Source organism: Rhea americana, unplaced genomic scaffold, assembly GCF_003343005.1.
Source record: "Rhea americana isolate MKP2758 unplaced genomic scaffold, rheAme1 scaffold_10, whole genome shotgun sequence".
NCBI classification, from domain to species: domain Eukaryota; kingdom Metazoa; phylum Chordata; class Aves; order Rheiformes; family Rheidae; genus Rhea; species Rhea americana.
Window position 1 is genome coordinate 7292361 of NW_028185039.1, and position 27822 is coordinate 7320182.

Sequence of the window (27822 nt, forward strand, 5' to 3'; positions counted from 1 at the left end):
TGTGTACATTGTAGAACGATTGATTTTAATCATGGTAAACTAACGTTTTCTCGTACTTTTTCTTTTTTTGTGATTGAATTGATCACATCCAAATAACCAGATATATCAGAAGTATCAGAATAAAATACAGCTTAAGAAATCTGAAGATAGGTGGAAGATGTCCTGCATATCTTAAGTCTGGTCTCATAGTCAAGTAACTGCTTCAGGTTGTAACCTTTAACTGATGATAAAACAATTACATACATCTTCTCTGGCAGTTAGAATGAGTATGCTGAAAAGCGGTGGTAGTTTTGTCATCTTATACAACAGTGTATATATGAAGTTGGTTAGAATAGAGACATCTATTTTTTTTTTCTTTTGGAAAGCTATGTGTCAAAATGAATTTTATTTAACTTTTGGGTTTACTTTGCCAATCAGTATGGAAAATTATATGCTTAGGACAGACTAATAATTTAATGTATGCTAAGTGTAGAAGTTAGTCTTTTCAGAAAGTTGAACAGCTGTGTTCTTTAGATTCTAATAGACAAGAATAAATACTCAAATGAATTACTTATTATTGCAATCTTCAGTCATGTTTATGCTATAGACTGGATGTTCTGCTCATTGATTCATTAATGAGCAGACATTAATCAGTTTGAGAGCCAAATCTTGATCAAGTGGGTCACAGATTTTTTTCCTCTTATACCTTTGTGTAAAATAGACCCAGTAACAAAGAATCAAAAGGTAGGTTAGACTCGTGAGATGATTGTACAATGGAAGATCATATTTAAAACCTCTTAGGTTAATGTACAAATGTCTTTCACTTTACTTCTAGTAGAATTCTCACACTAGTAAAATGGCAGAAATGCAGAAAAGCTATAGAGTTTCTTATACTGCCTACGTGAGGAGATAAGGAAAAGACAAAGTGCTCTTYAGTGTTGCTTCTTTCTTGTGATTTGTTTTTTTGTGTGGCTTTTAAGCACCCACCCCAACCTTATGTGTCATTCTGGTAAGGCTAAAAATCTCACCTTCTCAATTAAATAAAAGATTGGGATGAGCTTCTGCCAGCTGTTGAGGGTAAGATATGAAGAGGGGTAAATGTTTGWTTTCAAGACTTTCCCTCCTTTAGGGAACATTGTTATATATGTAAGGACACCTATCAACAGATACAACAACARCAAAAAATTAAATATCTATTCTGTAGTAAGAATTTGCAGTTGCTTTTTCTCAACAGTGGACTATTTCAGTGCAAGAGGTTAAAGTCCTTTATAATAGTAGGGTCACTCTTAGGCACAAACCAAAACTCTTAGCCAGAGTTGTTTACTTGAGTTCTGAATTGGCATTCTCATCCTTTCTTTCTCAAGCTTCTGTGAGTTCTGAAGAAAGCCTAGAATCACATAACAAAAGCTTAGTTTCTCAGATCCCTAATTTTGGTACTAAATCTGTCATAAGTTTATAGTTACTCTTCCCAACTCCACACTGCAGATCTTCAGCTCTTCCTCAGGTAGACTGTTATACCTATTTGTGGGGCCTGTTTGTCACCAAATTACTGAAGTGATTCGATTTTTTTTTTTAACTCTCGTAAACGTTGGGTGGAGGTGTTTGTCGTCTTTGAGGGGACACTTGAATACTTGCAGTTATAAAAGATAATTGTTTTCTAATCACGGGACTATTCAGCCTGTTCTCATTTCTTGCTGTAGAGAGTCCTATGCATGTGAAATTCTGTAATGGATGGTAAACTGGTAGACTGTGGTCTGTTTTTTGTTACAACAAAACAAAGAGGTAATAGCTGTAGGTTGCAGTAAGAGGAATTCCATTTAAAGAGAAGAGATTTCCAAGGGGGTTGCCTGGAGGTGGTAGAATTGCCCTCTCAGGAGATTTTCAGCACGCAGGAAGACGAGGTCCTGAGCAGCCAGCAGCCTGACTCTGAGATATCCTCCAAAAGCGCCTTCAAACCGGAATTATGCTATGATAATCAAATTGAAGCAAAAGATTTAAGTTGCTTTTGGGGTGAGAAGTCTTGCAAAATTAAACAAGATTTGTTTTAAGTTACATTGCAGTGCTACATTCATATCATTTAATATATTGTATAAATTTTTTGCTTGGATTGTTCTCAGTTGAATCTAGATAAGCCACGTCTTAAGCCATGTTTACTCACACTCTTGAAACTACAGTTAACAAGTGGACCTGCAGCCTTGTTTAGTGGTGTGTTTTAGAAGTGATAAGAATTAAATGGGCTTAATTAAAAATACTCTCTTTAGCTACCCATCATGAGGAGAAGAATTGGTCTAAAGCTAGCATGCAGCATAGTAGATATCAAACCTTTCATATAAGAGGTTTTTCTATTAATCTGTTACGGATTTAATTGTATGAATACAACTAATGTGACTTAATATATTTGAAAAGTGACTTCAAGACATAACTCATAGCCAATAAATTGCATATAAAATGCTCTGAAAGCAAATAAGCAGCAAAATTTTTACTTGAATTCTGCTCTGAAGAGACTTGCTTGGTTAATGTACTTAATTTGTATGAGTGTGTGGGCGTTTGAGGAGMGTGTAATGTCAAGAAATTGTATGAGAGCTGAGTAAATCATGCTTCTAAAAGCTAAGAACAAAGAAAAAAAATCTTGCATAACATTGAGTTAATGTTTTTTCATTTAATGTGAAAGTACTAGTTGGTAGCTATGGAAAATAATGAAAGTATGTCCTTAGCACCATAATTGTTATACTGAAGTTACTGCTTAACAGGCATTACTTTGACATAAATGTTATAGTTGTTCACTATGCATTTGTTATATTAACATGTATTTGCAGTTACAAGGCTAAAGAATATAAACCAAAACAAAAAAGTGGTGAAAATAGATATGGGGGGGAGTGTTTTTTTTTTGTTGTTGTAGTCTTTCATTTTCTGTAGTAGGGCAGGATTCCAGATAGTCAGTATTACCCTTAGATTTCAGTTGAAAAAGTTACTTTTACTAGTAGAGAGTGAATTATTTTACAAATCAATGYGCTGTTTCCTTGTTACGGCCAAAATGTCTCATTATAACCATTTTAACTTGTTGCGAGTGATACCTCTTTGAAGAATGTTTGAAAGTAAATTGTAAGAAATGCATACTAGCATTAGAGTACTTAAATCAAGTATTGATCCACATAGTATCCTGTAATATTTGAAGTATGTGTGTTCAGTGTTTGACATGCCTATTTTTTCACTTGAAGCACTACATTTTTTCAGAAAAATTAGTAAACACTTCAATATGTCAACTTACAGTGCCAAAAATAGGCAAGGAAATCTTGTTTCTGAGAATGTTTTACTTGTATAAAATTGATAYTCTAAAATGACATCTGCTAAGTTTGGGGGGGGGGAAGGGAGTAGTTAAGTGTTTACATATCCTGTTGTGCTCTTTTTTTTTAACCTTATTAAATATAGTCACTTAGGGTTTTAGGAGAAGATTTAAAAATGTTTTAAAATATTAAAAAATATTAGCCATATGCCAGAGTTTAAAAATTTAGAAGTGTTTTAATTGGGACTTTGGGCTTAAACGATGTAATGTTTTAAAAAAATATTTTAAAGATTAGAATTCTGGTGTTTATTTGACCAGTTTTCGTTGTACTATGCTTCCCAGCCATGTTTTCTTATGAAGCTTAGATTTTTGTCTCATATTTCTAGTGTGATAAGTTGGAATGGTCCATTGGAAAACCTATTCTATTCAACTTGCTATTTATTTCTCTTTTTTTGAAAAGAGATACTTTTTTGCCTCACCTTTGGGAGGGAGAATTCTTTAATGTTGCAAGATGAATCATGGTAGTCACGGGTGATTCAGCCAGCGTTGCATATAGATGCATAGAAAAGGTGATTAATAGATTCAGCTTCAGAGACACTGGTAGTAGAAAGTTTTGCAAATGATGTATTGACAGAATCTAATGATCGTTTTGTTGTTGCCCTTCTCTAGATACTGATTCAGTTATTTAGCAAGTGTGAAACCTTTTAATTTATTCAGGAAGTATGCTGCAAATTTGATAAGAAAAGATCAAGTTATTTGAAGAGGAATTGCTAAATAGTTCTAGTGGACATGTTTCACTCTAGCAGTGACTGTTTTTCCTCCTGAACACTATGCTAGAAGAGCAGTCACAATTTTAAGCAGTGTGTATGTATTTCTCTTAAGGCCTTTCTTTGTTAGTTGATAAGGGATTTGAAATAACTAAGAGCAGTCTGTGGAGGTACCCTTCAGTAACAGGGAGTTTGGAATGCTTTCAGAAACTGGACGGAGTTGTAGGATGTAGATTGTCTAAAACTTCTTGGTCAYGTAGCATCTTGTGTTAAGATGCGTTTGAAAATTGTAAATCTTTCTTACTTCATTTCATCTATGAACTTTGTTTATTCTCGCAAGCCTATGCTTGCATTAGTGTATTGATTCTTGCTTTCCATCTGTATCTTAATTTCTTGACATTTTTCATGTTTCACAGTATCATGCTAACTAGTACTTCCAAGGGCATGTTTAGCGGCTGGGGGGAGGCAGGGAAGAGAGAGACTGTTTTTGTCGGTCTTAATTATGTGTCATCTGTATCATTTTTAAACCATTGTTGTGAACCTAACACCATGAAGTTTCAAATGGAGTACTACCTTTGGACCTCACTCAGTAATGAATTCAGTGAAGCTGGTTGGAACCTTTAATAGCACACCTCTTATTTGTTGCTTTTTTGCTGCTTTAAGGTCCAAAAGAAATTGCATTTCAAGAAACTGAATACTTCCAATAGTCTTAAAGAGGAGTGGTTGCATTCTTGTTAGTTCCTGTTAGAACTGTAAAGCTGTTAAAAATCACTGTTTTGTAGTACTGCAGGAAATTGTTTTGGACCTGAGATGTGAAAAGGGCGAGGAAGTAAAACACCCGATACTTCCTGTTAGCTGGTGGCTGGAGATTATGAAGATGCCATGGTAACTGAAAGCCAATAGGACAGAAATAAGCTGAAAGGGGCAAGTAGGGAACTAAGGCTCTAGGTATATAGTCACTTCAAGCAAGTGTTGCTGTTAGAAGAAGCAACTGTAACTATCCTGTCCTGTCCTTTGTACCATCCCCTCCCTCTCACTGGTGTGAGAGGTGTTCCAGTGATGAGAACAAGTTGTTTGCAAGGTGGTTGTCCTCAGGTGGCAGTATCATTTAATCTATAGTGGTAGTGAAATTATGATGGGAGAGCCTAACAGCATATCCAGGAGTTTTACGGATAGCAAAGCTTAATAGAGGTGACAGACTGAGGACAGGAACAGAATTTGCCTGCTGGAAGGCAGATTATTTAATCAGAACAGAGTTATGACAATCCCTCTCCATGGCTGTGTGTTACTRTGGGGCGTTGGTGGGCTCAGCACGAGTCCTTGTTCTCGTCAGCTCACTGCCACAATTGAACACCAGACAGACAAGTGGAGATTTGTATGGGGCATGGTGAGGTTCTTCTTAATGCTCTTTCTACTTACAAATGTTAGATTTATGAAACATGAGTGTGAGTTTGTTCTGCGGTAAGTGGGATTTATTCACCAAGGCTGCATTTTAAAATCATTAGTTTATTGGCTTATTTTTCAAAGCTTCATTTTTGATGAAATGCAAATATATTACAAATAATGTGAATTCTTGTATTGAGTAACTGTAAAAATACACATCCTTGTGACTGTGGCCAAAGTATTTCCAAGAGTCTAGGGATGGACCAATAAACTTCATTGAAATTTCAGTGGTGCGATAGAGTTTTGTGTAGCTATAAAAAGCCTGACCCAATAACTCATACTTTCCTCTCTTCCCACTGGAAATTTAGTACCACATTAATGATAGAAWAGAAATTAATAATGAATTAGGACTTTTACACTAATCTGTAGAGTATTATACTATGAGTGGCTAGTATGCAATGAAATGAATTAGTAAATTTTTATGACAACGAACTTTCCTTATTAGAGAGATTAAAAATTACGTAATTTTTACATTGTACTTTGGGGATAGGAATTCTTGTATTAATACTAAGTTGAATTTTGATCCTAAGGAAAGCTTTGCAGTGTTTTGAAAAATTAAAAATAGTCTCTATATTATGATGTATAAATTAATCATTTTACCATTCTCTGATGTAAGTTACTGAAAAAAAGAAAATTAATTTCACTGGTAAACTGTGTACTTGCTAGAAGGTAGGTCACAGAAACTAGTGGATATCCATACTGGCTGTTAATACTGTGCAATTTTTCTGTCAAAGCAARCAGAGAAACAGTCCGGCTTCTCAGAACCAGGTGACCGTTTAAATTACTTGTAACAACATTTCCTAGCTGTAGTTCTGCAAACCTGTATTATTTGTGGAAAATCAGTAGGTAGTGTGTATGTCATTTCAAAGTTGAATTTTGTGGGTGAGAGAGCTGAACAAAAAAAAGCAGTAATGTGTTTACATGATTTTTTTTTTTTTTTTTTTAGGTTAATCGACTATAGCGTGGTTAAGAGACGGCTTGTTCTCCCTGTCTCCAGACGACTTAACGCAATGGATCACTTAGGGACAGCGGATGCTGAGGATGATTCTGGATCGCTAACACGTCTTGCTCCTAGTCCTCATAGTGAAGCAGTTGCACATGAGTTTCAGGAACTCTCATTGCAGCCCAGTCAGTATTTACCTCCCCTTAATGAACGGAAGAATGGTGAGTGCAAAAGAAGCTGTTCTCGTTTTCTCCATGTTGCTTAAATGTTTTCTGTGGGAATAATGATGTTTATTTGTTTTATTCTAATAAAATAACTGACTCTCTTCATTTGTTCTTCCTTCATGTTAATAGAGTTAAAGTGCTACTGTGTTATGAAATCTGTCCTGATTAGCTTCAGTTTTCATGGCCAATTTTAAGCCTGACTTTGAAACTCCAAGTGGAACATTTTGTTGAAGCATATAGCATGGAGATATTTATGTTTTTAAATAGTTTTTAAACTACAGCCAATGATTAATACAAGTATTAATGAGATATTTTTGGAAGGAGTTATAGTACTGTCAGACGAAAAGGGATAATTATCAAGAATACTTGGGTTTTTTTTTTTCCACAATACAGAATTGAAGTTTCACATTGCATCCTAGATAGTTTATTTCACCATATAGTTTAAGGATAAACAATGAAAGAAAAATGAAATTTAAGTTTAGGGAATCTTTCCAGTATCTTTCCTCATTGTTGATGTTGGTGTGGCAACTTAGTAGAAAAGTGTTTCCACTGCTGCAGTAAGCATCAGGAAGAATTAGGTCTGAATCTAAGTGTAGGCTCATTTTTATTGGGAAGAAGTTAGTAATTTAAACCTTATTTCCTTCTTTTTTCCCCTTCCTTCCCCCCCCCCCCTTTTTTTTTACATCAGTTTGGCTGCAGTAAGCTATTAATGAATTCATGTGTAATGGTATAAGCATAATTAAAAAAGGCGAAAGTTATCCAAATATCTATCATAAAGCAGGACAAGTTGGGGAATGTAAGTAGGCTATATGTATATAAAACACCTGGAGACAGATCTGAGTTGTGCTGTTTCAGAAAGACATGGAATGTTAACAGTACTCAAAATGCTGCTGTTTGCTCAGTGAGGTGCAAATGGTATGGTGCCTTGCGTGAATGCCTTCGATATTAGATAGTAGTTGAAGAAAGATTTAAGAAAAGTAATAAAGGAAAAATAGGATAGCAGGCAGACTTAAATTTAGCTTATATAAACCTGAAATGGCTACCACTTTGAATACCACTACCACTTTGAATACCACTGCCACTTTCAGCTTGTGTTTTACAATTGCTTTCTTATTTTTTCTCCACATCTGAAGATTTTCAATGCTGTGTTAACTGACATAATTTGTTAAATAATAATAATAAAGGGACCTGTATATAATTTCTTAACATTTGACTCTATATACTTAAGAATGATTTTCTGTGAAGCAGAAAAAAAAAATGTAACTGTAACTTGGAAGACATTAGTTTTCATGGTTGACTATCTGATATCAAATTGAAAATAGATTCTGGTATGGATGTACGTGTTATAAGATTAATTCATAGCCTTTTATCTTTTATCAAGGAAGCAACAGAATTAGGTATTTAAGGAAAAGTATTTAAAGCATCTTTTTTTAGCACTRATTGTTCATAGAGAGACAAAAAATGCCAATACTTAACCCACAAACCTCATCAAAAAGCGAATGTAGTGGTTTTTTTGCATCCTATGTGTAATTGTACTTTCACATTTTTTTTCCCCATTCAGTAAGAACTGAAATGGATGACTCAGGTGTGTATGTTAAATCTAAGTAAGTCAGGTTTTCATTTCTGACATAAGAACTCACTAAATTAAACAGCAAACATCCCTTGCAAGATTGTAGGCTTGTAAATTGCTCACCTGACCGACCTTGCTATGGCTTCATTGTGTCTGTATTTGTTCTGCTCACTTAATTTCATTGGGGTTTTTTTCTGCTTTTAGTAAGAGAGGTAAATTGTCAAGCAGTCAAACTAAGTATGCAGCTCAGATGCCAAATTTCTTGTCCAAGTTTGTTGTTTAGTCTTTCACTTTTAGTTCTTCTGTATCAGGCAGTTTTTCATCTTGATGGGCGTTCTTCCCATAACTTGAAAGTATCGTTGTACTTTCATGAATTAGTGCAGTAATTTATAGGCAGGTTTTAAATTGGCTTCAGATATAAGCAGTTACATTTTTTTATTACAAAGACATGGCAGCTGCAAAAGACTTTGATGCTTACAGCCTTTGGGTTATTGAAAGGACATAGGAGGTTTTTATAAATAAAAGAGAGGGGCAGAAAGAAAAATAAGTTGAGAAGTTGCCTTTCTGTTCTCTGTGCCAGATGACTTGAGATCTCTTACCTTGTTACCCTTCTCTTCATTATTTATGTAATTCCTCCTATGACTTAGAGCTCTTTGGAGCATTTGTCTGTAYGCAGGAACAGGCCTTCCACAAAGATTTAAATGCCCTGTCTGAAGAGACTTAATTGTATGAGGTTYGCATGTTAAGGCTATGACTGCATTTCATCTCTGTCTTTTAAAAAGACTAAGTCATCTGGCTGGGCTTGGCCAAAAGGCTGAGCAATGTTTGGGCATCGTTTTCAAGGCAATTATTAGTTCAACCCTTTGGTATCAGTAGAAAAAGGAAAAGGCTCAAGAAAGAGAACTGTGAAGCAGATTAAGAATTTATTTATTTATTTATTTTAATGTGGGCAAGTACAATCTAGACATGATAAAGAATTTTTATTCAGTTTTATACATCTTCTTAAGCATCTTGTCACTGCGAGAATGTTAAACTGAAGAATTCCAGATTTGTTTCACCCAGCTAGTAGCTTTTCTTGTTGCAGTTTCCGAGTGAGACATCTTGTTCTGTGAAACCCATCAAGGGGTTAACTGGTCTAAGTGTATACTTTATTTCATGATAGAAACAGGCAGTTCACTGAGATCCTACTTTTTTATTTAGGCTTTGTTGCAAATGCCATTTTAGTAGTATTTAAATAACTTCTGAATGTGTTCAGGGAGTCAGCCTAGTTCCTCTCCTGCCTTTATGTGAAATAGYTGACTATATCTGACTTCATAACTGACTTTATGCTGGCTGTCTGTTCTTGTTTCTTAGGGAAAAAAAGGATATTTGTGTTCAAATCACTTAGTACAACAAAAAGATGTTTGGACACTGTGATCATCCACAGCTCCCGAACTATATTGCTCACTTGTATTTCCGAAGTTAGTTATTTTGGTTAATGGGAAAATTCAYAGTAGAATTTTTGGAAATTATGAGTATCAAAGGAGGAGATTTGTAAAAGTGAATTTGGATTGGATGTATCTGTATTAAAAATAATTTAAATACTTAGTCATTATTTTGACTTTTTACCAAAATTGGAGTTCATGAACAGTATTTTAAAGTACCAATATTTTATAAAACCTGTAAGTATAACTATTTTAGRACACAAAAGTGCAATGGCATTCAGTACAAAAAATATGAAATGTTTAAGGGTTTTTTTGGTAAAGCTTTTATTGCAGGAAGCATTATGCTTACTGTGAACTTCAGTGGTGATCCTTTAAACTTTTTATTTACTTAAATGATCTCTTGTGGCCGTAGTCCAGTAGGTGGCTGGGTTATTCTAGTATAGTTCTGCATAGTGTTGTTAAGCTGGCTTCTACAAGTTAGTGTAGAAACTGCATTTCCTGCTTTTTTTCAATCATACTGAAAGTGTGGGAGGCTTATGGTTTTGTTTTGTGTTTATATGGAGGTAACCACAGCAGGGCAATGGAAACATACAGAGGAATTGCAGGCACATGCCAGATGAGCCAACAGTAGTTTGAGATGTTACTACTTCATCCTTTCTTTTTTGCAGCTTACTTCTCTTCCCCTGCCCAGTGTGCCCCCAGAGATCACAGTCATAGAGCAGAACCAGCAAAACAGTTCACGTGAGCATATCTCAATATCTCTTGGTGCAAAATCTCATGGTTTAGATTAAACTCTGCTGGAACTGTTGTCCCTTGAATGGACAAAAGAGCATTTATGTGCTCTGCCAACTCTTGAAGAGGAGGTAACTTCCAATAGGAAATTAATAACAAACAATTGGAGGGCAATAGCATCTTAATGCCTCTCCAGCTATTTACTGAATGCAGGTGCTTACTCCCTGAATGGAGACAAAAGGATCATTTCTTTTGGAAGTGGGAGAGAGAAGGGCAGCAAAATATTCCCACCTCTCAAATGTCATTTTTTCAGACAGATGTCTTCCATCATAAAGAGTCTGTGAAATACAAATTTTAAGCAATTCATATTTTAATTATTGGCCAAGTAATGGGAGTTTTCAAGTTGAATTTTCTAGATGAAGGTTATATCACAGAGCTGAAATACTTTAACTGAATCATCTCTAAAGCAAGCAGTCATTTTTAATTATTTGAGATTAAAACAAAAAATTGTTTACAGAAGGTAACCTCAGCATGTGTATTTCTGTGTAATAACAAAGAATCCCGATATGTTTTATGTTCCCTTTTTCTTTTGACCAACTGTTTTGAAGTTAGCAGCTGTGGGCGATACCGAATTATTAACGAAATTAATTTGAATGTCTCATTAGCCATCTATCTATTCCTGGGTAATTAGGCAATATATGTGAGACATTTTGTCAGCCTGTGCCCAGCTTACCAAAGCTTGTGTTCTTAGTGGCTTGTGTGTTCTGTGGAGGCCAACTCATTCCACTTGCCGAAGAATAGCAAAAATCACTTTTTCGTGGGTTCAAGGGCAGCTCTAGATACTTCTGTTCTCTACTCATCGCCTGCTAAGATCCTAAGAAGTGGATAATAGCAGAAACAAGCCTGTGATTCTGGGCAGTCTTGTGGCAGCACTATAGTGTGTATTCCACATCTGTCGTGGGAGCARTTGGACTGATCACATAAATAGAGAGTAGAGCTGTAGAGGCTCTTGGTTTGCATCTCTGCCTAAAGGATGCTTGATTGGGCTCTCTGGATCAGAGCCACTTCATTTGTGTTTGCTTTCTTTGTCTAACTACTGTATCCTTAGGAAGGGTGGTGGGGTGGTTGCTGGAGGAGAAAGGTGGCATAAGGAAGCTCTTCTTTGGGGGCAGGAGAAAGAAACTGGTGACCAGGTATCATTTACCTGGGCTGCAGTGAAGGAAGAATGATAAAAGTAGCGGCAGCGCAGCATAGCTGAGGTACTAGTCAGACAATCTGCTACCCACAAACTGTACCAGTACCTATCTGAGAGGCAGCAGGAAAGGGAAGGGTAGAGACTGTCTGGAGCTGACAGCAGGAGGGTAGATGGGAATGATCCTGCTTGCAGCCTTCCAACCTGTTGTTTCAGTGCCAGTGGGTGTGGAGGAACTGCACATGCAGTTGCCRTTAAAAAAGGAAGCACTGCATGAACCAAGCTTGCATACTGAATTTAGTGCTTTTGCAGTACTGATGAGCACGCTGCCTTGGCTGGGAGAGAKAGGAGTGAAAGCCTTGCTGTCATGATCCATGAAATCGTAGCGGTACCTGTAAAGTGAAAACATCCTGCCTTCTAGGTTTTATAGCAACCTCTCTTGGCTTTTCAGTGGCTTCCTTGCCTCCCTTTCTTGTGACAGTGGCTACTAGTTTCTAAGTAAATAAATGTGTAAGTTCTCCCCAAGTTACTGCTGTGCAGTCATCTGCAGATGAGAGCTTGGTCATGTTCTTATAAAATGGGTGCATAATTTGTTGGATACTGCAGAGGCTATTAACTGACCTGTCCCACTCTGTAGGCCTGCTTCAGCTCTTGGTTGTGAATCTCCTTAGATGCTGTGTGTCTATGCTGTATCCTTTGCATTGTAGGAAGAAACAGTATTGCTCCATGTGGTAATGAGTGTCCTTTTCTGTATCTCAAAATCAGGGAAGATTCAGGACTTTATGCCKGTGGTGTTGGGGATTGAATGTTTTTTACTGGAGGAGAGCAAAAGATAGTGGTGTCTGCTAGATCATGCACTTTCATGGTTAAAGCTAATACTCTACAACAGAGATGAGCTAATTGAGAAAAGAGGTGGGAGTCCTGGATGTTTTGCCAGAAGAAAGCCTCGGGACAGTGAACATCTTGGACTAAAAAGCAACACTGGTAGGATCCCTGTTAGAAAATGTTTTCCCAAAGGTAGCAAGTCCCCATCTATTCCAGCAACCCTCTCAAAAGAACAGAATCAGTGTCTTGGGCTGCTGAAGATCAGTGGTGTTCAGGAACCTTGAGGCATTCAAGGTCAGATGAATATGATGAATTCCTAGGGTGTCACTGGGGCTCGTAGGGGAACTGAATGAATTATCGTGAAGATAGAAAAAAACTTTTCCAGATTGTGTCTGTTGCGTTCCTCTGAAGGACTACTCAAACCCGCTGCCAGACAGACAGTTATCAAAATAACTGAATAAAATCTGTACCACACTTAACCTYGTGATAGTACTAAGATAAACTTGATGTACCAGGGGAGTTTTTCTGGCATCTGGAAGAGTTGTGGATATATTAGTTTATCTGTTATCTCSTATCTTCAGCTCCCTCATAGCATAGCACTGGTAACACCTGCATTATTGGCATAGCTTTGTGGCTTCTGAACAAATTCTCAATCCCTTGTGCAATTAATAGATTTGAAGCTGCAATTTTGATGCTGGGTCATCAGGTGAAATTTGGTATGGTCTTCCTGTATCACCTTGTATCCCACAGTTCGCTCATGCTCCTGTTCTCTTTTTTTTTTTTCCCTCCTCCTCCCCCCTAGATCTCTGTTTAGGTATTTTTTCTCTCATAGTACATATTAGGTTACAGTGCTTAGATGTTATTTTCTTGGGAGAGTTTGGAGAGAGAAAATGGATAGTGGGAAGGCTAGAGAACAAAAAACTTCATTCTGGTTTAAGTAATATATTGACAGAGAAAATAACTGGAAACATCAACTTAAATTCAGCAGTTTCACAGTTACTAACCTGAAAGCAACGAATCCAGAAAACAGCACTCATATGTGCTCTATTCTGATTAACAGCAGTAACAACCCAAAGCCTATTTAGATCTAGAACTACAGTTTATAATGAAGAGTGTTTTTTCATCCTTTTAATTTAATTTAACATATGCTCTATGTTTTTACAAAGGATTATTTAATAGCATACATGTATGTTCCAGGGACCATTAAAAATTGAGCATGTTGTAATTTATATACGTTTGTATTTATTTTTTTTGTTTTGTTTTGTTTTTTAAGACATGATGTCAGAAAAACAAATGTCTTCTAATGTGTGTATTCTTTTGACTCCCCTGTAAATATTTGAATGTCATCTTATCTGTTATGAGAGGAGGGAGCCAACTGAGTAGGTACTTGTTTCCCAGTAAGTCTGTCTTTGTCATTGGTACTGCCAGTTCCCACAATCCTAGCATTCCCAGGGCATCAGTCAGTGTCTACAAGGAACAATTTTCAAATATTAAAGCATGTGAAAAGACATACAGGCCAAAACTCAGAGCTCTCTGGGGACTATGACCTCTTAAACGGAATATATTCTGACATTTTCACAGGCTACATGAAAGAATTCCAGCAGGGTCACTCCATTTGGTAAACTTCTAAACAAACATTCTGTCATTTTGGTTTGATTTATAGATTTTTTTTTTAATTATCTGCTTATTGTGAAGAGATTAAGATGGAAGACATGACCTGTGACTGACTCAATTTAAGGCATATGGTATATATGAAAAAATCCTATGTTACAGGATTTGACATTTTAGTGATTACAGAAGATATGGAAAGTATGTTTTCTTTTAAAGAAATCTCTTGATCTAAGTGTCTTATGTTAACTTCTTTTCCTGAAATTCTTTGTAGACAACTAACTGAATAGCTGGAAATGAATGTTATTTTTTAATTCCACTCRGTTGTATTAATTTTATTTTTGTAATTGTTGGAACTAAATCATAACCGCATATGTGCTACCATTGAAATACTAGCTTGTGATAGGGACAGTACARTAAGAAGGTAGAGCAGTACAAACAAAACTAGTAATTAATGTTTCATATTTGTTATATGAGTCTTGGAAATCACAGCATGATAGATGACTTTTCCTTTAAAAATATGTGCATGTAGATGGGAAGGGGTGAAATGTTAGAGAATCTTTCATTYAAGCTGCAAACCGTGTCTCTCAACATACGTCGTTCCTTAAAAGGAACTTGTATGCRTTTTACTGGGAGATAATCACGTGCATGAAGCAAAGAGAGTTAGAATATTATAAATACAATTTAGTATCACTATAAACTGGTTTTGTTTTTTTGAGGGGGTGAGGGGAGAATGCAACTATTAGATGGTGACAGTAATTTGAATCATTTATTTGTTAAATACATGTCTGCAGCTTTCCTGACAGAATTCTTTAGTCGTAGTTTAGTACACAGTGCTATTCCAAAAATTTCTCTATTTTTTCATTTGACTTATTGTACAACGTCAAATATTTTTTCTTACTTGTTTTTTCAACCAATAGAATATGAAGATGAGACTCAAATGTTTTTGATTTTCTGTATTTACTTTAAATACAAGCATAAGATTTATGGGCTGAGATTTGCTCTCTGTTGTTTGACAGATGTCTTATGTGTTTGAAGCAATGCACTTATGTGCTGTTAYATATATACAGCTGTGCTTTAAGAACACAGTTCTTATATTACAAAAAAGAAGGCAGGGTAAAAACTAATTATATTAAAAGATTAGGTAATAACAAGTAGGAATTCTGTTAAATCTTTTCTAACAGTTTAAGCTAATATGCTTACTGTTCACAGAGGTAATTGCATAAAATGTAATTGGGATTGTTTAAATGAATGCTTAATTTGTGTACACAGAGCACTTTTTTCCCTATACTTGTGAAGGAGTCATTACTAAGTGATGAAGAACTGAATTAATGAAACAGTATGAAGGACCAAGGCATTCATCAAGATGTGGGTAAAGCTGAGGTGAAAAAAAATGTTTGAGTAACTAAGTTTTCTTTTCCTCTAAATTTGGTGGTAGTGAAATAGATTAAATGCCTAGGACTGTTACATGTTTTTTTCTTTAGAGGTTAAATTCATCTTCAATTTTTTTTTAAATGTGATTGCAGAGGAATATGATGTGATGAATTGAAATCTACTGTTAAAGCAATTGTTGCTTAGTTATCTCATGTTTAATGAGATTGTGAAGTTGTTCAGTTGTTAGCGATTTCATTCCCTAGATCACTGATATTTAAAAAGATACAGGTATATTCTAAGTTGCAGACAAGAATGCATTGTTGAGAGTACAATATTGCTGCATTGTTCCTGTTCATTGTGATTCTGGAAAATCTCTGCTAGGCACTTCCCCTTTCTAAATAATGGAGATTTTTTTTGCCAACTTCTGAAAGCTGGCAGAACATTGGAAAGCCTGTATTGCAGGACGATAAGAAAAAACATTGATTTCCTTAGATTACAAGCAAACCAGTGTTTATGAAAAACTTTTGCAATATGTTATTATTAAAAGAGATGTTACTGAATTTTGGTTTAAGTAGCAAACAGATATGTTCCATTCAGAAGCTTTTCTTCTCTATTTCATCCATTTTTATGCAATATAAATGGAATAAATGGAAATTAAAATGAGGAGTAATTCTACCCTGTGAAGGTGAGTTCCACAACTGATTTATTTTATAGCAAAACAAAAGGTTGTCATGTATCTTTTACTTCAATTTGMATTGTAGTTATCTGGTTTTGAAATACTGATGCTTTATTTGTGCTCTGGTTTAAATCTCTCATTTTTTTAGCTGAAAGAGGTGGTTATTTTATGTTGTTGAATAGAAACTGGTGTTTCAGCCACACTTTTGTTTCTAGCTCATTATAGGTTTCTGTGTGATTCTCTGTGTGGTCCAGCTATAAAAATAGCTCTTTGGAAACAGGTGTATGTTCACTTCAGAGAGTTTATGCATCCAGTATTTACTCTGGATATGAGTAGTTCTCTTTCCTTTATTACAAAACGTTCTGTATTTAAATACACGACCAGCAGAGGAAAGCCAAGATGAAGATTAAACTTCTTGGAAAAAGCATTCTGGCTATTCAGATACCAGTATAGAAGAAAATGTGTGTTGGTACTCACTTAGCTTCGAGCTATTCTGCTGCTATTTCTGAAATTTTACAGTGTAAGTTCATATTACGGTTTAAGCAGGTGAAAGTTTGCTTTCCCCCAGAAGTGAAGGTCCTCAATCTTTCCTCCTTTTCCACTCCTTTCTGTGCATCTCTTGTATTGACCTCTGCACATGTCCAGTTACATGATTATCCAGTGCAGCTGCTTAATGGCATAAAAATAGCCTGGTTTAAAAAAAAAATACGTTTTGGTCTTGTTTTCTGGCAGGCCAACAATTTGAGTTGGGTTATTGTGAGATTAGACTAGAGGCGGGACAAGGGAGGAGGGGRAATTGTGTGATGAGGGCTCGGGATGGGAGGAGGGAGGAACGTGTGGAGAGGAAGGAAAAGGAGCAATGGAAAGAAGTTGAAAAAACATACTTCTGGCAGTGGCAAAGGTGTAAATTTGGCCATAATATGGAACTGTGCTTTTACTTTATTCTCAAGAGCTGGGTTACTGCTTGCAAATACAAGTGCTCTTCTCATAAAGTTGTTACTACTGGCACAGGTAGAACACAGTATATATTCCTAATAGTAGTTACTTTAGGAGATGACACTAATGAAGAAATGTAAAAATTTCATGTAAAACAACAACTGTCCATTTGTCATCATTTAAAAATCGAAAAGGGGAATGAAAGGAATATTATAGAGCACTAGCAGTTTCTGGTACAGCCCTGCTGTAGACTCTTGGTAGGTTGTTGGTACATGAACCACAGATTTTTGTATGAACCTTTAGCTTTTATGTACCCAACAAATTGGATATTGGCCTAGGTAGTAATAATTCAGGTTGAAAGGGACCTCTAAAAGTCATCTAATCCAACATCCCAACTCTGAGCTGGGCTAGCTTCAAAATTAGTTAAGGTTAGACTGAGCTATCCTGATCCTGCAGAGTACGTCTTGAAAACTGACCTTGGTCTTGAAACTCTTTGTTAGAGCTGGAACCCTACAATCTAAATTTAGAGCTTCTGGAATGGATACCTCACATTTTTGTGGTACTCGGATCACGTCGTTGCTGTCACAGTTTAATTCTGCAGCATTATATTCACATATACTCTAATAAATGCAAATCAACTTTACATAAGCATACAATAAAGTACTCTTTAACTACACGCAAACCTTGGAGAAAATAATAATCTCTCTCAAAGGGAAATTCCCTAAGATATGCAAGTTTCTTTGTTTGTAGATCTTGAAGTACCTATTTGTCTCATTTCCCTTCCAGTCATTTTTCTGGACTGTTCAGATGACTGTCCAGAAATGTTACAGAATTGATATCTCTTGTCTAATGCATTCTGCCACTTACTATGTTGAGGTGGGGAGTACATACCTGTTATATAAATGCTTTTTGCAATTTTAACTCTCAAAATGCTGCTGAACTAGGAAAGTTCAGTAAAGAAAATGATTTTATGTTTATTTATGTCTAATTCTGTAAACTTGTTTTCAAGAAAGCTCTATGACTCATGTCATGTTACGTAGTTTTACTGAAAATAACAAAATATACTTGTGCTAATAAGAGCAGAAAGACTCCACTTCTGCTTTTAAGGTCCATATTTTGTCACTGAGTAGCATTCTTGAATAGATTGCGCAGGAGTAAAGTGCAATTCAGTGTGATTAAAAATGGCAGGAAATGACTGTAAATGAGACTGTTTGGGTGTCAGCACAACTGCTTTCCAGTTAAATTCCAGTGACTCCATGTCAGGGTTTACTGGCAATAGAATCTTTGCTTTATCAACTAATAMCAGAGAGAGATTTTTCAAGTACTGGGCTTGTGTGATAGCACTGCAGAACCCGAAATATGTTCTAAGAAATCTTTCAGTGTTGCATTGGATTAAAATCGACAGCCCCTTAATATTTTTTGAAATTCAATTTGTACTTTTCTGTTACTGAATGTTACTGAAAACTTGTTTATTTTTTTCAAGGCAAAAATTTAGATACTTGTTTCCTTTCTGGAAATAAACCTTAAGATCCACTTCACTGGATCCCCTATATTTATAGGGGATTGCTGCAAAATAGCAGCAATTTTAATCTAAATATTAAAAACTACTTCTGTATTTATACACATTTTAATGAAAGTGCTGTCAGCAGTTTTAAAAATGTATCTAGGAATTTAATTCCTAAAATTAGAATTCAGTTAAACTTATTGTCTACTTACATTTTTGAAGTTTTACACTTTAAAAACAGCTTTGAATTTAAGATACTTTTAATTTTTCTCAATTCATAACTTAATTATTGGAGCTTTTTGTTAAAACTCCGATAGGATAGGAAGTGAAGCTGACTGCCAGTATAGCTCAGTAATATATATTGCATGAAATGTGGAAAAAAAGTAATTGAAAGAAATTGCAATACTTCTGTTACTTTTAAGAAAAAGGAAAAGTATAAATAAGGCTATTAGAGCACTGTTCCTCAGAACCTCTACTATCTGTGTCTTGCTTTTGTTTCATCATGCTCGTATTTCCCATGCCTTTGCCAGCCATTTTGCATGAAGTGTTTCATATGGAGAACACACACYAAGGACATAAAAAAGTGGAAAAAAATCTGAACCATACTTTCTTGCAAGTATATTCATAGGACTGTCCAACTACAGTGAGAATGTATGYTTTATCTCTTTCTCTTCTTCTGCTATCTGGGCTTATAGTTTGAGTTGAATAGCTCTAGCYATAGAACTCCCTATTTTAATTCTTTCTTTTGATTTCTTTTGATAGTAGTCTCAAAATATGTGTAGCTGAGGACTAGAACTTTTCAAAGAACATTTTTCTTATTTTGGGCACCCAGTGAACAGCTACATTCAGAAGAGCCGAGCATATTAGGCACTGAGTTCTTCGGAAGGTCTGGCCTGAAGGAGCTTAGGGAGAGCTGTCTGTTTATTGAGCTTTTAGGAAAACACAGCTCTTATTTTTATTCAGAAGTGAAAGTTGGTTTTTTCACTTCTGTTTATGGAAACTCTGACCTGAATTGTAGGTGTATATACTTCAAAAGAACTGTCCTCCACACTCAGAATTCTTTAATTCTAATAAACTGCATATTTGCTTTAGAGATCAAGGTGAATAAAATTGAAATTCTTAACCAGATTTGTCGGCCATTCTGGGGTGCACTCGTTCCCTTCCAAGGAGCGCTCCTGTGCTTAGGTGCATGTTTTGTTCACAGGAACGGCTCTGCAGGTCTTTAGTGAGTGAAGAGGCAGAAGTGCTGTTTGTTTGTGTAGTTTGACATTCTTGAAACACACRTTTGCTTGCAAGCCCTTTGCTTAAATCCTTTCACCTTCACAGGTTCTGTCAGATGCCTCCACTGAATTGTGATAAACCTGCTTTCATCAGAGTCTGTTCAAACGAGATGCTCTGGCCTGACGTCTGAGCCTCCCCTTTGCAGGTGTTGCTTTTTGTGTAGGTTGGGGGTAAGGACCCCAACCTGAGAACGTGCTCAGCCTGTGGGCAGCAGTTCCACACCTGGTTTTTTGAGTTTTAGATGAGGTATGCATTAAAGTTWAATCTTACGTTAGTAAAATGTTTTTTAAAAAAATCTTAAATTTTTTTAAAAATCTAMAATTTTGTAGATTGTGTTTGGTCATATAATAAACTGCTAAAATAAGGAAAAGACTTTTAAAAGTAGTGAAAGAACAAACAAGTTGATAGTGTTTCACTAATGCTTATTCTGAAATATAAAGTATTCTGAAATATAACCATATTTCTGTGATTTTTTTTTTAAGACTTGTCTCTAAAACAGAACTGTATTGTTGATTATTCCAGTAACGAATATATCCACAWTATCAGATGGGCTTTTATTTGTGTATCTTGAAGACTTCTGAGTAAACAAGATGATATTGGAGATCTGGAAATGAGTTGTGTTTGTGACCTGGGGCATAAACGTCATTCTTGGTGTAGGAACTTAAGAGAAACTGTTCCCTGGGCAGAATGCCTAGGCATGTTCAGTGTTCATAGTATATCTGAATCTGAACAAAAACTGTTTTCTTCTAAGGTATCTTTTCTTCCTCTTCAGGTGTTAGCTCTCTGTCTTCTCCCTCCCTCCCCTGCTGACTCCCCTGCCAACTGTGTGATACTGTACAACATTGGTCTGGCAGCTACGATATTTGGTTACATGGAGAACACCACAACATCGTTTTGAGCATTCATCTCTCCCAGGCTGCAAAAGAATTTCGTCATCCATATTTTCAGTTCTATGAATCTTGCATTTTTCATATAGTTGTTCTTTTGAACATTACGGTAGTGTTTGATCAGACTTCTGAACAGTGTTTTAAAATATTAATCTGTATGCTAGCTTATATTGCAATGGGAGGTGAGTTTGAGCTAAAATGAGATAGGCTTTAAGCTAAGTAGCTGAAGGATAAGTATGTTCCCTGTTCTGTAATTCTGCTGTGTAGTGGGTAGCTTTTGAGAAAGGTGAGGAGTGGATAGCCAGGTCTTCTGTTAGTAAAGTTCGTCTTTCTCAACGGATGAGAAACATGTATGAAAGTTTGAACTCTTTTTGCCTGACTATGCCTGACTATGATGTGGCATTCACTTCAGCACTGGGCACTCTCACTAAATATGTGAGAGACTTCCTTATTAATATGTTGTTTTTTTGTTTTGTTTTGTTTTTTAACTTCAGGTACTCTGTATTCTGAATCATTTTGAAATTACTTCAGACCAAAGATAGAGTTTTTAGAAAATGGCTTGAACACAGTACTCTTTACATAAAACCATTTCTGGTTTTATCTGTTGTTACACTGGTCAGACTATTAACTAATTCAAACTGTTAGGTTTTCTGTTAGAACAAGAAAAAATGTAGAATAATGATCTGGTATATCCATAAGAATATATTTATCACCTGTGTCAAATTTTCATATAGGTTTCTTAAACAGTGTGTGCTTGAATTCTGGTTGTCTGGGAGCTCTGATCCAGATGTGCRTGTTTCTCAAAAGTAGCTTTGTTTTTTGTGCTTAGTAAATTGGAGACCTTGAGGAAGAAATTAGATTGGAGGCCCTGAGGAAGTTCATTCAACTTATGAAGGAGTTATTCCACAGCGGGCTTTTTGTRTGTGTGCCCGATGAAAATCACTGCAAAATCAGAAATGTTGGGACATAAATTATGTGATACTCTATAATTTGTATTTAAGCTGATAAGTTTAGTAGAAGTGATGTGCAAAACCCCAAATATTTAGAGAGCTGTTTTAAATCATTTATGCTRTAAGAGTGTTATTTTATTTTCAGTTGCATAAATGTCCAGGTGCTCGCAAGGCCCAGTAAGCTCCCGTCTCCTCTGTATCTGCAGTTTTGAGTAGAACTAGGTTTGCTTCCTGCTAGTCACCGAAGGAAGACAGTGGAGCAGGACCCGTCAAGTCAGGGTAGTTTGGYGGTGCCGCCAGGCACTCTGGATAGCTTCCCACAGGAGCACGCTTTTGAGGGGAAGAGGCATAGCCCACTGCTGCATCGAGTGATGGTCTTGGAGGAGGACCGGAAGAGGCAAGGTGACTCCTCTCTAATTTCTATTCTTAAGATTCTGCACCAGGTATTTAATTACACAGACCTTTCCTGATCTAATCCCATAAAGGAGAAGTGAACTGGGTTTTTTTGTATGTAGACAGATATCCTTTATAATTTCAGATTGAAGGAACTGAAATAAAAAGTAAGAATGTGGAAGTTAAATGTGGAAGCTGTGTACAATGATGGTGTTTTTAGGCAATTAGAAGCTGGTGGTATGGGGTAAATTAGAGCATGAAGCTTAAATTTACTTCCAAATTAAATAGTAATTAAAATGTCTTTTAACTGGCATCTTTTTTCACCTTAAATGTAAAATCTTACTCTGTACATGTGGCGTTTAGAAAGTAAAACATGAAAGCTGTCACCTGTTAGCATTAGTAAGAAATGACGCTTTTTTTTTTTCTAAAACACATTTTCCTCTGACAGTTGAAGAAAATTTCAAAACTTAAGGTTTGCACTGGACTTGGTTTGAATCACTCATATGCATAACAATAGCAGAACTTTTTCTGTGAAGAAAAATTGTTRGATTAAATTCTAAAGAACTAGGATGAGAAACTGCGATGCCTTGCATTCCATGTAGGTTTTACTGTTTCTAGAATAAAACATTTTAAAACCCCTTGAATATTTTTTAAAGCCTTTTGTAAGGTTTTGTTACCTTTTTAAAAAATTAAATGTGATAAATTGTTACCTTTTAAAATTAAAATAGGTCAATTAGCTCTTGTGTAGAATGTGAAGTCATTTCTTTGTGGTATTTGCTATTTGTGTTGTGTGGYTCACAAGCTTACCAGCAGCCTAGATTCTTTCCAGATCAAATGGATTTGGTACAGTTCTCCAGATTGTACAGAATGCCTTCTTTCATTTCACCTCCTTACATTAGCTACCTGGATAGACATCAGTTACAAGAGGATGAGGGAGATAGGAGCCATAGGAATAGGCAGACAAAAAAAAGTTCAGGGAGTGAAGTTCTGGATGGGAGAGATGTAGGTAATGTCAGAGCCGAGAAGAGTGAGGCTTTTCAATACACGAAGATTTTTTTAGATGTGCAGCATCTGGAAGACTAGTACTGGTATAAAGACAGAAGAAAAAAAATGACAATATTAAGGCATAAAAAAACTCAGAAAATGTTATTTAGCGAACAAGGATTCTGAGTGTCCTTTTCTGAGTAGAGCAAGTGAACCTATTCTGTATAAGTGGTGGGGAGAGGGGAAAAGGGACCTGCTGGAATTAATTGTTAACTAAAATAGCTACTTAAAATGAGGTGCAGTTTGTTTCATCTAATAGAGGAAACACAAACGAGTCTGCTGTTGCCACATGGCTAATGCCAGAGACTCTGAAGGGAGCCCTTTTTCCAAAACTGTTTGGTCRACAGTGAAGCAATGATTCATGCAAGATAAATGGAATATACTGGAGAGAATGGCAGGTGAGAAACTGTAGGAGGAAGCAATCCTAAAACTTAAGGAATAATGAGAAGTGTTACTGCCTGGTAACTGTAATGCAGAAAGGAAAGTAATAAAATCGTTCATTTTAGAAACTCATGCGAATGAATATACTCTCTGGTATGCTTGTGAGGAAAGACACAGAAATGATCAGTGGCTTCCCCAGTGTTTTATCCCCAGATAAAACAAGGGCTGAGGGTGGAGGTGAGAAGGCTACTCAGCATAATTTTTTTAAATGCCAATAGACAGTTTTCTTTACTGATGAAACTTAATGAGTAAAGAATGTGCCAGTCRGGCTGAGTATAAGTATTTCTGCTGCCTGCAGCAGGGTTTAGAGTCGTGGGGGAAGGGAGAAGGAAGGGAAAAGAGCGCAAAAGTCCCCAGCAGTAATTTATCTTAGGTATCAGCAAATGCTGCTCCTTCAGCAACTGCTGGATTTATTTTTAACTGCTTGACTCATTCTTTGTCAGATGATTGACCATCAAGCTGCATATTGAAATGCGAATGTACAGAGGAAGCAAGCATAACTAAAGGAAAAGGGGGAGTGGTTGCCTGGAAAAGAGGTGGGATTTGGGAGTTCTGCTTCACATGCTCCGTGACTGTTGTCTGAGCGAGTTACTGGCTCAAAGCAGACTGTGTGTTGCAGGTCARCCTAGAAAGTAAAAGATGACAGCTGTATTCACCTGCATAAAGACACAGCTGCACATTTACTAGGAGGAAGAAACTGGATTTGGCGTTTGGGACAGCAGCATACTGCTTGGTGGCAAATAAATATTTTTTTTTTTCCTGTGCTGGATGTTGCCTTTTTAAAGGATTCTCACCATGATTGATAGCTCCAAGAAGCAGCAGCAGGGCTTTTCAGAGATTTTACCTGCAGGAGATGTTAAGCCCTTGAAAGAAAAGGAATGCCTTGATGTGAACAGCCAGAAAAGTCTTAAGGAAGGTCAGTGGTTTGCTGGTTGGGGGAGAGAAAATGCAGAAGTCCTATGTATATTCAATTTGCAAGCATTTGCTGTATGATACTCTATGTCAAGAAGTATTTTGTACATCAAATAACTATTGATTTCAGTCTTTAAAACTTATTAAAAGCTAAACTTAAATTTTATCTGAGACTATTAAAATAAGAATGATAATAGCTTGATTGAAATTGTAGTATGAAAAAATGCAAGTGATTAAGTACTCATTTCACTGCTCAGTCCATGAAGTTCTCTGAAATTGTCCTGTAAATATTGCACAAAATGCTTCAAAASGACAGTGTTAAAAGTAAAAACCCACAAACCTGTAGTTTTAGACCTGTTTTGCTACCTCATTTGCAACACTGCTGTTCTTTTAGCTACAGTCTTTTTTCAGGATTCTCTTCTCCCTCCACTCCTACTTAAATTTAGCCTTGTTTTTGCTTTTTAGGTATATGCATTTCAAATTATATTATGTCTCCTTAAATGATTATTCAAATAAATAGTATTCCAAGGATTTTTAGAACATCAGTTAAAGCTGACAAATGGTGCTGGCTGATGCTAACTATACCAGCTTCATTTAAGGTAGTATTTGTTAGGCTCTAGCAGTAATACTGCTGAGACATGGACGTTACCTTGTTTCTTCTCCTAGCTGGAGATAACTGGACTGTATTAAGGAGGAGYAAGAAGAGATTTCTTGAGGTCAACTGCCTGCCCTGCAGACAGCACTATTCATGTTAACACTGTGCTCTTTGCAATTCAAGATTCAAGCTCATACTTTTTAAGCAGTCAAAACCAAACTGTTTTTTGTAATAGACAATTCCTCCTTTCCTTAGAGCTCTCTGCCTTGGCTTGTACTCCAGATATCTCTGGATTATCTGGTGATCCAAAGATCTCCTGGTTTTTGTGACAAGACTGCTGATTTTTCCCCTCTCTTAATGAGATCATGCCTTTCTCAGAACTGAAATGCTGTTAAAAAAATAGAGAGAGAAAGTAATTAGTAACATTTAAAATGCAAAAAAGATACCCAAGAGAAAGTAAGAGGGGGTGAGAGAAAAATCATTTTTATATAACGTAGTGGTAGCAAAGGATTTTAATGACTGGGAAAATGGACAATAATAAGTTCAGTGCTAATGAGCATAACTATCAGTGGCTGAGAGCGTAACAGTCCTGTCTCCTGTGTGAGAGGAAGGTTCTGATTAAAAGACATACTGAGTTAGCAAGAGGGCTGATGGCTCCTTTCTCGTGGTGCGCACCTCGCAYCTCCCAGCACTTCCACCTAAACCTGCTGCTGCCACCTCAGGCAGCAGGAACAAGGAAAGAAATGGAGAAAAATTGTGGGAAAGAGAGAGCTAAACAAGGAAGAAACAAGGGGGAGAAAGACATGAAAAACAAATGTGTTTGATAGTGTAGGTGAGCTAATAAGCAACCACAGAAATCATGTCCTTGGGCTTTTTTGAAGGTATCCGTTATGGAGAAAGTGGATTAAAGAATGTGCGTTACAATAATGATGATCTGTCAATCAGTAAAAACTTGCAATTATGGGAAACTCTTACAGTCTAAATTCATGGATGTTTTAGAGTTTTAAGTTACTCAGTGTGTGAAAGAAGATAATTGTTTTCCTCAAACTCTTATCTTTCCTTCATTTTTTTCTGTTCTAGTACCTCTTCTTGATTTTCACTTTTCCCAGTGAATATTGTTCACCTTTTCATCTTTGCTAAGTTTGGCGGCTTAATAATTACAATGAAAATAATGAACTTCTTTGAGAATATAAATGACTGTCTTAGCTTCTTTTCTAGCCTTGCCTCTTTCTAGCCTTGCCTCTTTCTAAAGCCAAAAAAGCCAAGTATTTTCTTTCTTGTTGTATGTAGAATGAATTGTTGAGAACATTTCAAATCTGCTTGATTTTAATGTAGAAACACTAAAACAGAGCTTTACCTTTTCAGTTAAAATGTCACAAAATATGCAATGGTTATGGATTTTTTAAATTTGTTTGTAACTGTTAATTTCATTCTTTCTTCAAGTCTTGAAATATTTTAAAACACTTCTCATTTAACAGAACAATATATTCTAAAGTTAGCTTGTTGGATGACATGCCCCCTTTTTTTAAGCAAATGATGATGTGGTTTTCACCACCTGAATCATGGATCCTTTCTTGTTAGAACATAAAAATATTTATGAATACTATCAGTTAATCATWAAAACTGCAAAAGTTAAAAATGGAATTCTGTTGGCCATCCCAGATTAAATTCATAGCAGTTTATCTGATTCAGAGTATAGTATAGCCTTTGCTTCCTAACCTGTTTTGCACAAGTTTGATAAATGTGAAAATATGGAGGTAGAAAGCGTTTGCTTATTTGAGCAATGTCTACCTTTTGAACATTGTAAATGGATTCCTTTTTTACTTAGTACTTCTTTATACATGAAAAGACATTTGACAAAAGCACAAATCATAACATTGACTTCAGCAAATTAATATTAGGTGCGTTGGAGGGTTAGATTAGAAGTTTGATTTTTTTTTTTTCTTTGCTTAAGGTAATGACTACTCTGAAGRGTTTGTGTGACAGCATCCTGTTGAAAATGTGGAGGAGGAAATCCTCCTAATTAATGCTACTTTCTTGTAAACAACCTGTATGTTACTACTTTGTCTTCTTTCCATTCTGTGAACACAGGTCTTAATTTTATGCTTTAGTTTTATTCAAAATTTCCTTTTGTATGAACAAGGAACAAAAATGCTTGTTGGTTCTGAGGATTACTATACATTGATACCTAAACAGCTCCATCAGAAGCTTCCAAAGCATTGACTGTTAATCTGATGTAAGTGGCCAAACCATTTAGAAAATTCAAGTGAAAAGCCTCACATGAAATCAGGACATCATTTTGCATACAGTTAGTAAGAAAGAGAGTTAATATAAAATCAAAAATGTGTATATTAGAATTGATTTTAGGGTTTGGATCAGAAGAAGGTTTCTAACTGAGGTGAGGAGTGAAGTTTAGGAAGTCTTGCCTCATACCCAGAATGGTTTAAATTTTTAATGGTTTAAAGATTGCTAAGCTCATGCCAGAGTGTATGAGTGTGTAAGAAAATTCTTGAAGATACAATACTAATTTGGTGAAACAAATCATAGAATCACAGAATCAGTAAGGTTGGAAGGGACCTCTGGAGATCATCTAGTCCGACCTCCCTGCTCAGCAGGGTCACCTGGAGCAAGTTAGACAGGGTCGCGTCCAGGCGGGCCTTGAAGATCTCCAGAGAAGGAGACTCCACGACCTCTCTGGACAACCTGGTCCAGTGCTCCGTCACTCTCACAGGGAAGAAATTCCCCCTCACGCTCAGGCGGAACTTCTGTGGTTCAGTTTTCRTCCACAGGACAACTGAAAAGAGTTTGTCCCCTTGATGTCCTCTCTTCAGTCAGCATG

The 27822-nt window shown here is 36.2% G+C and overlaps 1 protein-coding gene across 5 annotated transcripts in view; it reads left to right on the forward strand.

Moving 5' to 3' along the window:
- The window catches only part of MRTFB (myocardin related transcription factor B), a 93304-nt gene that overhangs the window by 20925 nt on the left and 44557 nt on the right, over window positions 1–27822 (forward strand). For 3 of the 5 annotated variants that reach the window (XM_085302906.1, XM_085302932.1, XM_085302914.1), the window contains exon 3: window positions 6419–6636. In XM_085302906.1, the coding sequence (XP_085159032.1) occupies window positions 6483–6636 (154 nt within the window). In that variant the 5' untranslated portion in view covers window positions 6419–6482. Of the gene's footprint in view, window positions 1–6418; window positions 6637–10307; window positions 10375–21223; window positions 22001–24261; window positions 24393–27822 lie in introns of those variants that run through there. The other 2 variants (XM_085302923.1, XM_085302948.1) reach the window with 2 other exon arrangements.